Source organism: Artemia franciscana, chromosome 6 (assembly GCF_032884065.1).
Source record: "Artemia franciscana chromosome 6, ASM3288406v1, whole genome shotgun sequence".
NCBI classification, from domain to species: domain Eukaryota; kingdom Metazoa; phylum Arthropoda; class Branchiopoda; order Anostraca; family Artemiidae; genus Artemia; species Artemia franciscana.
This window is the reverse complement of record NC_088868.1, coordinates 27,935,760-27,951,762: the sequence shown is the minus strand read 5'-3', so window position 1 is coordinate 27,951,762 and position 16,003 is coordinate 27,935,760. Positions and strand designations below refer to the sequence as shown.

General features: G+C 34.1%; 1 protein-coding gene across 6 annotated transcripts in view; it reads right to left on the bottom strand.

The window, feature by feature from the left end:
- Nucleotides 1–16,003, bottom strand: part of LOC136028275 (probable RNA-binding protein 19) — a 112,496-nt gene that overhangs the window by 22,427 nt on the left and 74,066 nt on the right. For all 6 annotated transcript variants that reach the window (XM_065706016.1, XM_065706014.1, XM_065706015.1 and 3 more), the window contains 4 exons: nucleotides 14,970–15,158; nucleotides 12,128–12,267; nucleotides 3,727–3,985; nucleotides 187–333 (listed from right to left, as the gene is read on the bottom strand). In XM_065706016.1, the coding sequence (XP_065562088.1) occupies nucleotides 187–333; nucleotides 3,727–3,985; nucleotides 12,128–12,267; nucleotides 14,970–15,158 (735 nt within the window). The remainder of the gene's footprint in view (nucleotides 1–186; nucleotides 334–3,726; nucleotides 3,986–12,127; nucleotides 12,268–14,969; nucleotides 15,159–16,003) is intronic.

The following is a 16,003-nucleotide window of genomic DNA, read 5'->3' as shown; positions in this document are numbered from 1 at the left end:
TTCATAATTTGATTGCGTTTTCGTTTATATTTACTATTTGTCAAGAGGGTAGTGGATAATAGAAAATCGAATCAGTCTAGATTCTCCCCCGCCTTGTAAAACACCAAACTGGATTCTCTCCTTGTAAAACACCAAACTGGATACTCTACTCCTTGTCAAACACCAAACTGTTAACAGTAAACTTACCTTGGACAGTTTCACCGTCTGTTTTGATTTCCTTAAGAACGTCGACGGGAGCCCATTCCAAATACAAAGGTGTGTTTTTAAACCTTGTGTAGGCTAATTTCCTAAAGGCAAGCTTAGCTTCTGTCTGATTCAAATATTCAATAATTGCTAGAAGAAAAAGCGCCAATGTAAGTAGAATAACAGAAACTTTCAGTGGCGTTACTCACGAACATTTAGGTGGACAGAATATATTGCAATTGTGGTAAAATGAATTCGCTTTCCGTATTTACTAATAATTTTGAATTTTCTAAATAAGCACCATGGTTGCAACGTCAAAAGCTTTATCCCATAATAACCAAAAATTTTAAAATCCGTTTTGAAAAAAAAAATGGCAATGAAGAAGAATCGCCATTTGAAGTTGATTCAGGAAGGGTAACTGAGTTTTGCCTAATCTTAATGGTAAAAAGTGATTACAAAAACCTACTTATCGGAATTCCAAAAAATAGCCTGAAATTCATCGGTCATTGACATTTTAAAGATCAAAATGTCAATGACACTATTGGAATCGCCGTAGCCATAAACCCTAAATAGGAGAAATACAGTCCAACGTTTTTAGCAAAAATGAAAAATATAATTTGTGGACGGTAAAAAGTGATGATGGAATAGATCTACATAATTTCTTAAACCACATTGCTTTTCTATTTACGAAAGATTGATCTAGAAAAAAAAACGGATTTCAATTTCAACGAAGCAGTGAACAAAAAATAAGAACAAAAAAAAAAACACCTCAATTAAAAAAAATAATATTCGAAATAATCGGAATGTTTTGTTTTATTTTTTTTTTGTTCACTGCTTTGTTGAAATTAAAATCCGTTTTTTCTTCCTTAATTTTTCGTAAATTTTCTAGCCTACTATTTACTTCTAGCCCACGGGTGGCAAAACACAAATTCAATTTTATTATTTTTGAATTTAGCAAAAAAAAAACTTGCCAATAATGTTACGCAACAAAAGTTTTTACAAAACTGTAAAGTAAATAAAATAATTCCAAAATAGATTTCTTTCAAGTATCATTCAAATACATACAATGAGGCTAATCACACGAGAAATGTAAATTTATAATGCGAGTTGTTCTTTTCTCTCTCTCTTTCTCTCTTTGTGGGTTTAGTTGTAATTTTTTGTAATTTTAAGGCAACTAATTTTTTTTTCGTTCTTTTCGTTGTTTTCCCGTTGAGAAAGACTCACAGATTTGAGCCAAAATATTCGGAATTTTTTTTATTTTTTAATTAAAGTCATGTTTTGTTTTTAATTTTATTTTTCACTGCTTTGTTGAAATTATAACCCATTTTTTCTCGCTTAATTTTTCATAAATAGACATTTCTGGTTATCAATTACATTTTTGGTTTCAAAGCTATTGAAGGCTCACCTGTTCCGGGAACGTGTAGGGAGTATTGTATTCAGAGTATAGATGGCAGTATGTAATTCTCGAACCTAAAGTCTGATTGACTCAGACAAGTTTCATTTTTACTTCGCACCTCTCTTAAGTTTTCCTTTCAAAGATTTAGGATTTTGTCACGAAAAGAGTTGAAGGGGTATACCAACCTTGGTTGAGTTGGTATCCTTAAAAATTCAATTATTTATAAAATTTTGTCCTGTATTGAGATTTTACATAACTGAAGGGCATTAGTAGAATTTAACATATGTTGTTAATGTCATTTACAAGACTCGTGTTTTTGTTGCAATTCTTATGTCGTATTACTACAAAGAATTTAGAATTTCTCATAAGAAAGCATAGGGTGCTTTCAGGTTTTTCAACATTTTAACACTTTATCATTTTAGACGAACTGGTCTCCAAAATTCTTGGGTCTATCACTCCCTACTAGAACTACTGATAGTCTAAGCAATACTTGACAACTGTAAATTCATGACAGAAGTTATTCATTCAATTTTGATTTCGTCATAACTCGGAGAAGTAACTTTCAAAAGATACGCGGGTTGTATCAGTTCTAGGCGTTTACCCCCCTCCCCTGAAAAATACTCCCCGAAGAAAATACCCCCCCTCGTGGAAAATAAGGCTTTCCAAATTTGAGTATTCTATTTGAGTTTTGTTTTATTTATTTTTTCCGTAGGGGGAAAGGAATTTTGATACTTGTGTACTATACGCCACTCACTTAAGTTTACGCAGCATAAGACTCATGAATAAAACGGTGTCTTCGTTAGTTTTTTCAGCTTAGCGCGAAATAAATTTGGGCTATATATTGGCACATTAGGGGTGGGGGTGGGGGAGTAAAGTATAGTGGGTCTGCATGCAAAAAACACAATAGGTACAATTATTTTTACATATTATTAAGCAAGAATTATGTCTGACTTAAAACTGTCAAAATACTTTACTCCCCCCCTTGTCTTTGCCTTGTCTCGCACTTATCTGAAAGAAACTAACGAAGAAACCGGTTTGTTCTCAAGTTTTACAACGTCTCACAAATCTTGAAATTACCGTTAAGATTTCTAACTCAATATCGGGACTTACTTATAGTTCATTTGAATTCTTTTTGCTCTCATGTTAACGTTAGATCTTTAAATAGAATCAACTTTCTTTGAATTTTAGGCGTTTAGGACAAGATCGATTTTTTTTTCCCTTTAATATCCGTTTCATCTTTAAGCAAAAAAGTCAAAAAAAATATTTTACCCTTAAACCCATGTCAAGTCTTCATACCTGAAAACCGCGCTTGCCGAAGATATTCTTTTGGTTGCTTCAAAATTATGAGCATTTAGAAGAGTACCCCATTCTTATCAATGTTGCCACGTTCAAACATAAAAATAAATGAGAAAAACTATGGAATCAAATTTGACAAAACTTTCAATCAATAAAAATTAAAATATTAATCTATACCTTCTTTATTTCCAATCTAAAATTATTCAAAGTAATTTAAACAATAATCTATTCCATAAGATAAGACAACTATACCTTTAAAGAAGAGCTATGCCTTCTTAAGATTTTGGTGCGACATATTTTAGCTCACTGCTTACTAGTTTTTTTTTTTTTTTTTTTTTTTTTTTTTTTTTTTTTTTTTTTTTTTTTTACATGGTTCACTTTTAAAGTTCACATCAACTTCTTCCAAAACAACACAATTAAAATCAATGTTTTTTTAACTAAAAATTCAATTCCCAATTTTTCCTTATTTATTAAGACACAAACGGTTGCATAAGTCGCCTCTTAATTTATTCAAACAATTCCATTCATTTTCAGTGTCCTTGGTACTTTAAGTATCCTAACATCCTTTTTAGTCACTAAAAGTTTAAAAAGTCTACTACTTTTTAATAAAAGTTAATAAATTAACTAAAATTAATAAACTTGAATACCGACAAGGTAGGCTAAAATAACCAAAAAAAGAAAAAAAAAAGCAAACGCCACTTTAATGTACCGCGAGCAATGAGTTCCAGCTCTAATTTTTTTTTTTTTTTTTTTTTTTTTTTTTTTTTAGATTTAATGTAATAGAAAAATGAGAATGGGATAAAATTAAACGGACACACGAAAACTCAAAATGACAATAAAAGATAAATTACCAGTTATACCATACGGTGGTAAAAGCAACCGCCCCAGTTCACCGTATTTGTTAAATATCTCTCTTAGTTCACCTTCAGTGGTACCAAAGGGTAAATTCTTAGCAAGCATTATGCATTTAGATCTTTCAGTAGCTGGACGATTAAAGGCATCTAAAACCACTCCATATTCCTCCAAAAACTGTCGTATCTCATTAACAACTTGAGTTTCACCAAGAGCCAATCGCACCGCAAGACTGTGTTGCCCACTCGGGTCTAGGACCTAGAAAATTAAACACTTAAACTTAACAGCAAAGATTTTCGTTTCAATTCCTGGTTTTTCTCAATTCACTAAATTGTCATAAAAAGCATGGATTAGTCGTATGGTTAATTACTTCTTTCTAAAATTTACAAGGACTGGTGAAAAACCCAACAAATATTATCTAGCTACGGCCCCAACAAACACAAAACAGGAGATTTTATGCAAACAATTCCTGAATAATTTTTCTGTTAGAGCAACCAGTTTCAAAAGTCCCATTGTAAGTGAATATTGAAAGTGAGCCATGTATTGGCGCAGTGGTGATCGAACCTAAGGTATTGTTTGACTTCAGTTTGACTGCAATAGAATCCTCTGAGGCAATTTGCTCCAAATGGTAAAATTTTGGCTTCACCATATTTTTGTCAGGACTTGATTCTTTTGAAACTGAACAGTTTAGAATCCTTAGACACAAGATCGAACCTGGATATCGAATCTTGTAGTAGCAACACACTGCAGGGTCAACGCAGGAACCCTGATAGTCAAGAAGTGTCGTTAATCCGACTATTATTTTGAGTGAAAGTGAATAAATGTCCAACAGGGAGAATGTTTGGAAACTCGAGAAGATGATTTGAAGAATTTTGGAGACCCTATTAACGACCTTATCTGATTCTACCACACAGAGATATGCCTACTTTTTGAATCAGAGGAACTATATTTAACCCCGTCCCTTTTACTTCGAAAGGAGTTAGGTTTTAGAGCATATGCTATTACAGAAAATGGTCGGAAAAGGTTCACTTCCGATGCCTTAGATCCTATAGTCTCCTCAGTTTATAAAGGAGTCATGGGTATCTGAGAAAATGTGCTACAACAACAATCTGTTTTCCCGGTTGAGTTCAATTAAGGTGTGTAGGTTTTGTTTGTTTTATATCAAGGCCCTCTGTATCGAAGGAATTGTCCTTAAATGATTACAAAATTCCATCTTTCAATATTTAATAATATCTTAGATGGAATTAAATGGTCAAGTAAAACCGTAAAAGGGAAGATAAATAACGCCAAAACTTGCACAGGGGATAAAAACTATAAGGTACCTAGGCTTTACAATTTGTCCTCAGTGAACTGCACATTCTATTATAGCATAGATTATGAGTTATAGTTTAGTTGCTATACCAACAGATGAAATAAACCAGTTAATGAAAAACTTCGACATCATTATATTAAACAGCCCGAAGACAAACACAGTTTCCTTTGAGTGAAGTCAGAGGCGGTTTAGGGGGAACATATGGATCACTTGGCGTGGGCATAGAAATTTTAGAAGGGCAAAATTTCAAATGAGCTAACAACTATGACTATTTTATAATTGTTTAAATTTCATTTTCATTAAAATAATGAAGAGGGCACAAATAAGCAAAATGAGCCTGAAACTTTCATTTTTATTTTTCCCTATCTTCATCAAAATTTCTTGAAAATAAAAATAAGAAGACCAACTTTAATTAATTTTGATGTTTCATTATTTGTATATGAATAAAAATATTATTAATAAATACAAATTGTGTGAAAATTTGGCCCGCAAATTTTGCTAAAACTTATTCTGAAAATTTTTAGGAGACAGAGGGTGGGAGGTTTAGTCAAGATTTTAGCCCAGGCGCAAGAGAGGCCAAAACTGTAACTGAGTCAAGTATAGCCTTATGTTTAAGTGATCGTAACATATATATCCGACATTCAGGATACCGTTTGACCTTGTAGCACATGACAATGGAAAGGATACAGATGCTCTAAAGGGTTTACCCTATTCCAGACCGTAGAGACCTGAAAATGTAAGCAAAGAAAATAAGGGTTCATTATATGATGGCACAAAAGACTTTAGTAGGCGAAAACAAACGGAAAATCAGAGTTTTTAATCTGCTGTTAAAAATAAAATTAGTTATTTTTATTTTATATTTTTATCTTTCTAGAAAAAATATAAAAGGTCAAATTCATTAATGCCCCAGTCAATTAAATGCACCTTGAAAAATGAATATGCTGAAATAAACAAGAATAAAATACAACCAAACCTAGCATTAAATTACTTATGTGCGAATATCAAATGGTCTTCTAGTAAAAAAGGAGTCAGTTTCTATGCATCACTTTCCTTATTTTCTCAGTAACTTCGCATAGAAGGAATGATCGTAGAAAATTAGAAGAGGGCATAATCGATTGGAAGTTCCGATTTCCTTTTTAACATCCATGTTATTATGGCTTAATAAGAGCAATGGGGTCCAGTAGTGCAGATCAGGATTTAATAGCTTTTTCTGCAGTCTATGCATTAGGATTAAGCTGCCTTTGAGCAGGAATCTGAGAAGTCCCTAGAAGAGGCCCACTTCCGACGACGTCATGTATCTCCTGATATTCGCTTTGTAGACAACTCATTTGCAATGACGCAACATAAAAAATATTCATCTTACTGGTTAACTAACAAGTAGCTTTATACTAACAGCAAGAGAAAAATACTGTTAGTCGGTGTCACTGAAGGTTTATTTCCATAGAAAATATCAGATTTTTAAGGATCCATTTAATATGTCCTGTAAACAGCGCAGTGGGCTTGGTAATACGGGAACTAGAATTCGAACTCAGCTACTGCGGCATAAGTCTTTTGAAAGAATGGTGCTTTGATAGTTACGTCTCCTTCGAGAGCATTAACATCCTCCTCCCAATTTCAATGTTTTATTAAGGGAAAATCCAGCAATGAAAAGTATTTATTACTTCTTAACAAAGGAATATGTCTTTTTCACACTAAATTACTAGTATATGAATATCAAACGGTCCTTTAGTAAAGAAAGACAATTCGTTTACGATTTTGCAAGAATTCGAATTCAGCTGCAACAACACACCACGGGGCAACTGATATATGATCAGTTGATCAATTCTAAAACTGTCTACTCTTTATTTCCGTCAGCAGTGAAATTCCCTCGTCTGGTATCTTTAAAACTCTAGTGGAACCCTTTCATTCTGTTTCAGACCGTAATTCTTGTTCAAAGGATTACTCGGATGTTAAAGTGGGGATAATGTTTTTATTTTCACAAGCAATAACCTGCTTTGCTTTTGTTTTGATTTTTTGTTTTTGTTTTGAGTTTGTTTGAGTTTTATTTTATTTGAGATTCGCTCAGAAGGAATAATCGTTTTTTCTTTCAAGTGGGCTTTCAAATAATTCATGATTTGATTGTACGCTTCGGCACAAGGTTAAGTTTTTTTTCTTTAAATCCATACACTCAATTCCTAAGAAAAAATATACTTCGTACACCCAATGCTGCGTTGCTTAGCGTTTTATCTGTGCTTATATCCGGAATAAAGTAATTATTAGAATTAGCAAGGCGTTTTACTTAACTGATTCAATAAAATGTCATGAATTTTCTCATTCGAAGCTAATATTTATGTCACTAGCGTTGCTTTTTCTAATCATTTGCTCAAATTTTTTCTTTAATTAGTGCGTTACCATTTTTGAACTCTGTCATTGCTGCTTACCCCGATGATTGCCAAGGATTGTTCCTTGATTGACAAACCATACGAATTAGTCTGTGGCGAAAATGCTGAAAGTCGGACATGATTCACCATAGGACACTTTGGAGCTAGAATTGCAACGCTCACGCGAATATAAACTAAGACAACGACACAGTTCTATATTTTGACTATCGTAAAATACTCACAGAAGTCTCATAAAGGCTCTGGCAATATCTTGTTTCGCAAAAAAACGACAAAGTCATTACTAGGTCGACCCACACGCGAGTGTTTGGCAATGAGGCGGTAAGTAGCAACAGAAATATTAATGTTTAGTAGGTTAAAGCTATCCCTAGTATGAAGGTGCTCTTAAAGATATAGCAAGTCACTTGTTTCGCAAAGAGTTCCGTTGATTTTTGAATTAAAATCAACCTGGTGGAAGTGATGAAAAACTCGAAAGCCCTGGCTAATTAGAATAAAGCCAAGACAGATTGTCTCACTGAGAGGCAAAGCTGACATAACACTTTTTCAGAATTTTGAATTAAAAATCCACTTGGTTGACCTGACAAAAAACTTCAGGGCAATGGCTACTTAGAGTAAAGCCCAGAAAGATCATCTCAGTGAAAGGCAAAGCTGATCTAATCCTTTTTCAGAATTGTATAAAAAAAAGAGTCCATTTCACTTGTTAATAGAGGGTCTATCATCCATTCTAGGGCGGGACTAAGGTATATAAGCATAGAGTAAGGGTCATAAAAGGGAGCTTCAAATTTAAACCATTTGGATCTGAAAGATTTGATTTTATCTTACTCGTTGGTACTGTATAAGAAGAAGAGACATGTCACGAAGAAGAGGCTCAGAAGTTCACGAAGACGACGAATCATTTCTGGTCTTCACTAACTTCCAACAATTTTTATTAATCGTTTTAATAAGAGCATTATATGGTCCTATGGTGACCAATGGGTTTGATCTTAAAAATTTAATAAAATCTACATAAAAAATGTTTTGAAGCACTTTTAAAAATTTCTTTTTGTACATCACCCCCTCCCCCTCCCCTATAGAAGAACGCTGCTCTTAACTAACGTCATATCAAAATCTATACAAAATAATATAGAATGCTTGAATATAGGTAATATGGAATTGAATATAAAGAATATAGAGAATAGAGGAATAAAAAACAAAACAAAAATAAAGGTCCTGAAAGGGGAGATTTTACGTGTTTTGGTTCGGGGAAGCCTAGTGTGTTTGATTATATTATAGTTTAATAGGAGGTTATGGGAAAATTGTTTGGATTTTCATGTTATGGATGTTGTAGGATCAGACCATCAGCCAATAGAGGTAGTTATGAAGGCAGGACAGGCGAAGAAATGGATGTAAGAGAGAGAAGGTGAGAGATATAGTTGGAGGAATAAGGGAAAGATGGAAGATAAGGGTAGGAAGTTCATGAAGCAGCAGATTCGGGTAGATTATAAGGAGGAAAACCTTATGAAAGATTTGTTGAAAAGTGAACATATGCAGAAAATGGCGGAGGAATGCATATATATACTGGGAAAGAGGAAATTAGAAGGAGCCGTGGAAGTAATAGCAGAGGACGGATATCAGAAATGTAGTGGAGTATCAAATAAGCAGATGGTGAGAAATACAAACGGATTCTTTGATGAGGATTGTCGGAGGCTGAAAGTAAACCTTGTTCAACTTCTCAGGAAAGTGAATGGAGCCCTAAATGACCAGGAGATGAATAAACACTTACTGGAGTACCGAGCAGAGAGAAACATCTACAAGAGATTAATAAAAAAGAAAAAAACAAGTAGAAGAGATTAGGGCCACAAAGATTAGCTAGGAATACTTGTCAAAAGACCCAAAACAGTTTTGGAGAGGAGTAAGGCGGGCATTCAGGGCCAACGACCAACACACCTCCAGCTGAGTCGTGGACAACATACCTGGAGCAGAACACTAGTGAAAGGGAGCAATATGGAGACGATATAGGGAGTTTCGCAGTGCTACGGGAACAGAATGGTTTTCCCTTAAGACAAGAGGATTATAGTCTCTTAGAACCGATCAAGTTAGAGGAAGTATGGGCAAGCCTAAAAAGAATGATGGGATCTTCGGCCCCGAGGATGGATGGAATACCAGCAAATATTTGGAAAACAGGAAAACCAGTTCTAGTACCAGTATTAGCAGCAGTTTTCAGCTTTGTGACTGAAAAAAGGAAATGGCCTGATCAGTGGAATTTGTCAGTAGGAATACCAATTTTTAAAAAAGGTAATAGGCAGGATCATAGTAATTATAGAATAATTAATTTAGGAAATGTGATGAGTAAGATGTTTTGCAAGGTTATAGAATCAAGATTAGGGAAGCGGTTGGATGAAAAGGAACTGTTATCCCCTTTCCCGGTAGGGTTTAGGAAAAACCAAAGTGCAATAGATCATATTTTTACTTTGAGAATTTTGGTAGAGAAGTATAGGAAGGGAAAAGGGGGAAGGTTATTTGCTGTTTTTTTTAGACCTAAAAGGAGTATATGATAATGTGGATAGACACCTATTGATATTAAACCTGTTATCTTTAGGACTGTCCCACTATTTTGTATTGTTGCTGTGCGAAATGTATAAGTATTTGAAGTTAATAATGAGAGTGGCGGGAAAGTTTTCGACTCCAGTGTTATCTGTATTGGGACTAAAGCAGGGATGTGTGCTTTCATCAAAATTGTTTAACCTTTATTTAAATGATGCCAATGAATTTTTCGTTAAGAGATTTGCTTCAACTGTGCTTACTACTATTTGTTGACGACATCGTATTACTGGCTGAATCAAAGGAGAAACTGAAAACAATTATTAGAGATTATGGAGGTTTATTTGGAAGAGAAGAAGTTAATCCTGAACACATCGAACACAGTGGTGATGGTATTTAGTCGTAAAGCCATGGAAGGTGAAGATGTGAATTTTTACTTTAAATATTTTCCTTGAAAAATGAATTTGTTTATCTTGGGGTAAATTTTACTAATAATGGGAAATTCAGTGGGCATCTAGATCTAACGAATGGAATATATTAGCGGTGAAATAACGAGGAGTAGTCTTAAACGGGTAAGAGATATTAGAGTACATAAGAGGATTTGGACAAGTAAGATAGTACCGGCGATGCACTATGGAGCAGAGGTCTGGGGCTATCGGAAAGGTCCGAAACTTGAGGTGGTTATGATGATATATTATAAGAAGATGTTGGGTTAGGGGATTCGTTTAGTAATTTGGTAATCCAGGGGGATTTAGGGTTAGCATCGCAGCGATCTATGAGGCTAGTGAGCATGGTGAGATATTGGGTTAGGATACTGGATATGCCGAGATTTACGGTAGCAAAGGCAGCATATCTAGAGGCGTTGAGACAGAAAAGTAAAGTAGGCAGGCCGGCGAAGATTAAGGATATCTTAGATAAGCATGGATTAGGGGAATGGTGGAATGAAGAAAAGGGGGTTATGTGTATGGAGGAAATAGTAAAAAGGGGGGTACAAGAGAGATTGAAGAACCAAGAAAGCCAGATATGGTGGGCAAGTCTGGATCGTTTTATTATATAAGAATTAATATATTTATTAAGCTATAAGAATAAAAAGATAAATGAAGATAAGAGATGGACAGATAAATAAATATAAGCGTTGAATAAAATAAGAAAAACAAGAGAAATAAAAAATTGAGAGAAATAAGACAAATAAAATTTCGTTAAATGTACTCAGTCTTTCCAGGAGCATTGCAAGGAAAAGGCAAACAAAATATGGGCATAATAAGTACTGGCCTGATGGACAGACCCTGACAATTAGAAGAATTTTAAGAAAAAACCGTTCTGTCAGAATCAGTGAAAAATGCTATGATCATAGGATCGTATATCATATATCATCTAATACATGCACATTATGTTCGGAATTCTAATACACAGAGAAATTATTAAGAAGAGGAGGAAGATAGACAAGATGACAGCTGATTACAAGGGGGTTAAATTATGTTCCCATATTTGCCATTCTTGGTTTTACCATTATCGATATATAAACTAGCTTGTTTTTCTATCTTTGCACAAAAAAAAAACAATGCAACAATAGATTTGGAAGTGATAAAAATATTTATTTAGATTTTTTGTTCCTTTTCATACCGAGTTATCCTTTGCCAAGTCATCATAAATTATGTGATACAGGTACAGAGAACGAAATTTGGCTGGAACAAATAAGCAGTACACAGCATGTTGTGGGGAGACTATTCTACATGTGACCAAATGATCAAATCAGATGCTCAATAAATTCAAATCATAGTATATTATTTCAGTTGAACACTCGACGCGGATTTCGACACAGACTTCTTGCAGGAAATGATGGGGAGTGCTGCAAAATCCATCAATTGGATAAATTGCATATATACTAACAAAACACATAAATACGAGCAAAACACTAACAGAACCATTTTTCTTCTTTTCTTGGCACGAGTTTCCACTCTTATCAGTTTTCCATTATCCTTTATCTTTACCCGTTATCTTACCCTTTATCACTCTTTATCAGTTATCCTTTAGTTACCAATTACGTTTTGGCCTCAGAAAACCAAAAAATCTACTTTTCAGAATCTTGATAAACAATTTTACCTGGAAGGCACTGACAGAAAACACTACCAGAATACTAACATTAACACTAAAACTAATAGCAGGACTAACAAATGACAGAACACTAACCTCTTGTTTTGAGACATTATAACGAGCAGCAAGAACTTCTGCAATGGCATTCTGACTCAAAAACAAAGTATTCCAGTTGTGAGAAGAACCAGCGGTTTTCTTCAGACTCTTCTCCTTTTTTTCTTTATAAGACAGGGATTCTACAATCAAAAAGAAGCTGGTCAACAAAGGAACAGAAACAAACTAAATTTGCAAAAAAAAAATTTCATTCTAAATAATAACAAAAAAAAGGTGTAAAACTTCATATGCCCATATTTAGCTCTAGCAAGCAGGGAAACATACACAACGATTAAGGGAGGCTTAACTCAGGGCCGTACAAACGACTTTTTTTTAGAGGGGGAGGGACAAAATAACTTTAAAAATGCAACAAATCTGTGCACATGCATTTTGGTAATTTACAGCAAAAAAAAAGTTGCAAACTATTTAAAGACAAAATTTGAAGAAGATACAGAAAGTCATTGCATTGTTACTTTTTTTAAGTTTGTACATAAGACCACTATACTGACTGTTGGAATTTGAAACTTTAAGTACCATGTATATCTTTTTTGATGTCCTTGGTGCTTCAGTTTGTTTCATTTGAAGAATAACAAAAAAAAAGGTGCAAAGCTTCATTTGCCAATGCTTAGTTCTAGCACACAGCCATACGTACCTATCTATTTTTGTTTTCTAAGAATTTCTAATAGGTTTTTTATCGTGTCCCCTTTTTCTACCATAATTTTGTCTTTACAAAGAGGTGCACCAGACCCTTGTTACTCATATTTTACTTTCAAAAGTTTTTACGTTCAATACCCAAAATATTTGTATATCTTTGAGGCTTTAAAGATAGAATTTTGGTTCCCTAGGCTCCCTATACACAAAAATATTTTTTCGGGGAAGGGGGAGGGAGGGTTCCAAACAAATCATTAACAAAAGTTTATATTCATTTTTGCTACGTTTTTACGAGTCGGACAAATATTTCAGGAGGGGGGGGGTCAAACCACAAACCCCATCCTGGATACTGCCTTGTTCAAGCTCCTTTCTACAAAATGGTTGCGGGAAGAAAGATCCCGGACGTATGTTTATTTATTTTTTATGGAGTAATATTGATAGTAATGTTACCCAAATTAGTCAGGAAAAATGGCCTACCCCTCCGAACAAATCCATTGATCCCTCCCAAACGTTGTGGCTAGTGACATTTCTGGTTAATAGCGGATCGATTCTTGGTGAAGCAATTACTCATTTTTCACAAAAGCTTCTTTTATTTATGAAGTAACATTAGTAGCAATATCTAACAATGGTGAACCACTTAGGTTGCGGCTAGAAATAACCTTGGTCAGTATTAGGCCAAAGCCAAACTTTTTTAAAAACAGCCCTAGCATAAAAAAGTTACATAAAGAAGTTATGAAAAAGTTTTTAAATAACATTATTTAGTTTTAATCCTCACAATTTAATGTAAGTTTATTTATATATACATATTTTCTCTCTTGTTCTCATATTGTGCTGAAGACAGCCCTTGGACATAGGGCCGAAATATTCACAGAACTGATATCTAACAATGGTGAACCACTTAGGTTGCGGCTAGAAATAACCTTGATCAGTATTAGGTCAAATCCAAACTTTTTTAAAAACAGCCCAAGCATAAAAAAGTTACATAAAAAAGTTATAAAAAAGTTTTTAAATAACATTATTTAGTTTTAATCCTCACAATTTAATGTAAGTTTATTTATGTATACATATTTTCTCTCTTGTTCTCGTATTGTGCTGAAGACGGCCCTTGGACATAGGGCCGAAATATTCACAGAACTGATTTCCACTGTCTTGAAAAGATTTTCCCTATTGTTTCTACTTTGTATTTGTTTGTTAATGAGCCTAGAAAGCTAATTGACGTTGATGTTAATCAAATTAATGTACACTAGCGTGCTAGAGTTGGAATCCTTTGTCCAAAGGGAGGGGTTCAGTTCTTGGTGTCGCTGGTTATTTAGTTTGGGACGGGGGTCAGTAGTGTGACACTGTAAGCTCCGCCAGAGTCAACCCAGCTCTAAATGGTTACCTGGGGAAAGTAAGCAGGAAGGGTGGGCAGAAACACAGGATAGATGGCCCCAAACCTTTTATTGCACTTCCTGGCTAAAGATCATGATAGGGAGGCGAGGACCGCCGGTAAGGACTGTAAAAGTTTTAGACCATACTGTAGATTGTCGATTAATCTTACAAAAAATTGAAGCTAACATTTACAAATTTAACAAAATAATGTTTTACGAATGTAATGTCTGCCACGTCACGCCATAACAGCAAAGTCCCTGAGGAACGGGATTGAGAATATATCCAGCATCCACAAAAATACACTTAAGGGTACTGTTTATTTTAATTGCATATAATTAGGAAACATTTGTCAGTATATACTGTTGTTATTTTTAACAGACATATTCATCTCCATGATTTTAACACTCCATATTTTGCTTAAGGGCAGTACACAGACAAACCTAGCCAAATATATAGGGAGCCTTTGAAAACATTTTCTTCGGGAGAGATGGGATCAGAAAAGGCGAAAAGGAAAACTTAAGATCATCTTTTTTCCATTCTAGTCACACTTTAAATTTCTCTCTTTGTGTCCTAGCATTCCTCCTACTGGAAAGCTACTATTTAGCAGTTTACTGAGAAATACGCTAGGCTTGAACATTCCTTCCTAGCCATACTCTTTTTTTTACTTTTTATTAGGTAGTTAAATTTTATTTTTTTAATGAAAATACCAAAAATGTAATATCCAAAATCTAGAGAGGGGGAGGGGGGTTTAAAATTTTAAAGAGGAAATTTGCGACTTTGCCCCAAGTTATACTTCTTCCGCGATCGAATTTTTTTGACGTACCACCATTATCGCCTTTTTCTTCTTTGGCCTTGGCTGGCAGTAGATGGAGCATCCTTCCCTCGAAAATTGTGCCATCTAATGCAGAATAAGCTGCTACAGCGTGCTCTGGTAGTAAAAATGAAACAGTAGCAAACCCTTTAACTTTCCTCGTATACTTATCGATTGGCAAATGGACTTCTGTTACTTTTCCTGTACAAAGAAACAAAAATAAAAATATCGTTGAAAAATCCGTATTAGTCCTAAAAATATCTAAATAATTAAAATGATTCAAAACAACATCTTGAACATATCGATAATTTTGAAGAAAAGGTAAAAACTTCCACGTGTAATTTGTAAGGAAATGTCCATCACAACAATCATATTGCATAGGAGAATACTTTCTAATCCAGATCAGTTTGATACAATCAGTATATCACATTGCGGTTTCTCATTGACAAATAATTTGCATAACATGAATATGCCAATTCGTATTGTAGCTTATTTAGATAAAAAAAACTAAAAGAAAGGATTAATACTAAAACTTAAGACGAAAAAAGTGTTCTAAATGTAAATGAGGACTCCCCTTCTTCATCACCCGCTCTTTACAGCTAAAGTCTAGAGTCTTAAATTTACTTAAAACACAGAATTATTTATGTTCGTTTTGTTTTTTAATATTGGTTTTATGATGCCATTCCCAGAAGAAGAGTTATTGGACCTTTCAACTCTACTCAGCCAAATAGTTATCTTAAAATTTCGATCAAATGTGTTTGGAAAAAAGGGATGTGGGAGGGGGACTAGTTAAGCATGGGCACTATTTCTGTTTTGTGTTTCTGTTTTCAAAGCATCCGTTTCGGTTCTGTTCATACAAAAAAAAAAAAAAAAAAAAAAAAAAAAAAAAAAAAAAAAAAAAAAAAAAAAAAAAAAAAAACAAACAGAACAGAACAGAACAGAACAGACCTGTTTTTATTTAACTCTTCAATTCTGTTTTTGTTTTTTATAATATCTATTTTGTCTTGTTTTCTGTTCTTCATTTTTCTACATGTTTTTGTTCTGTT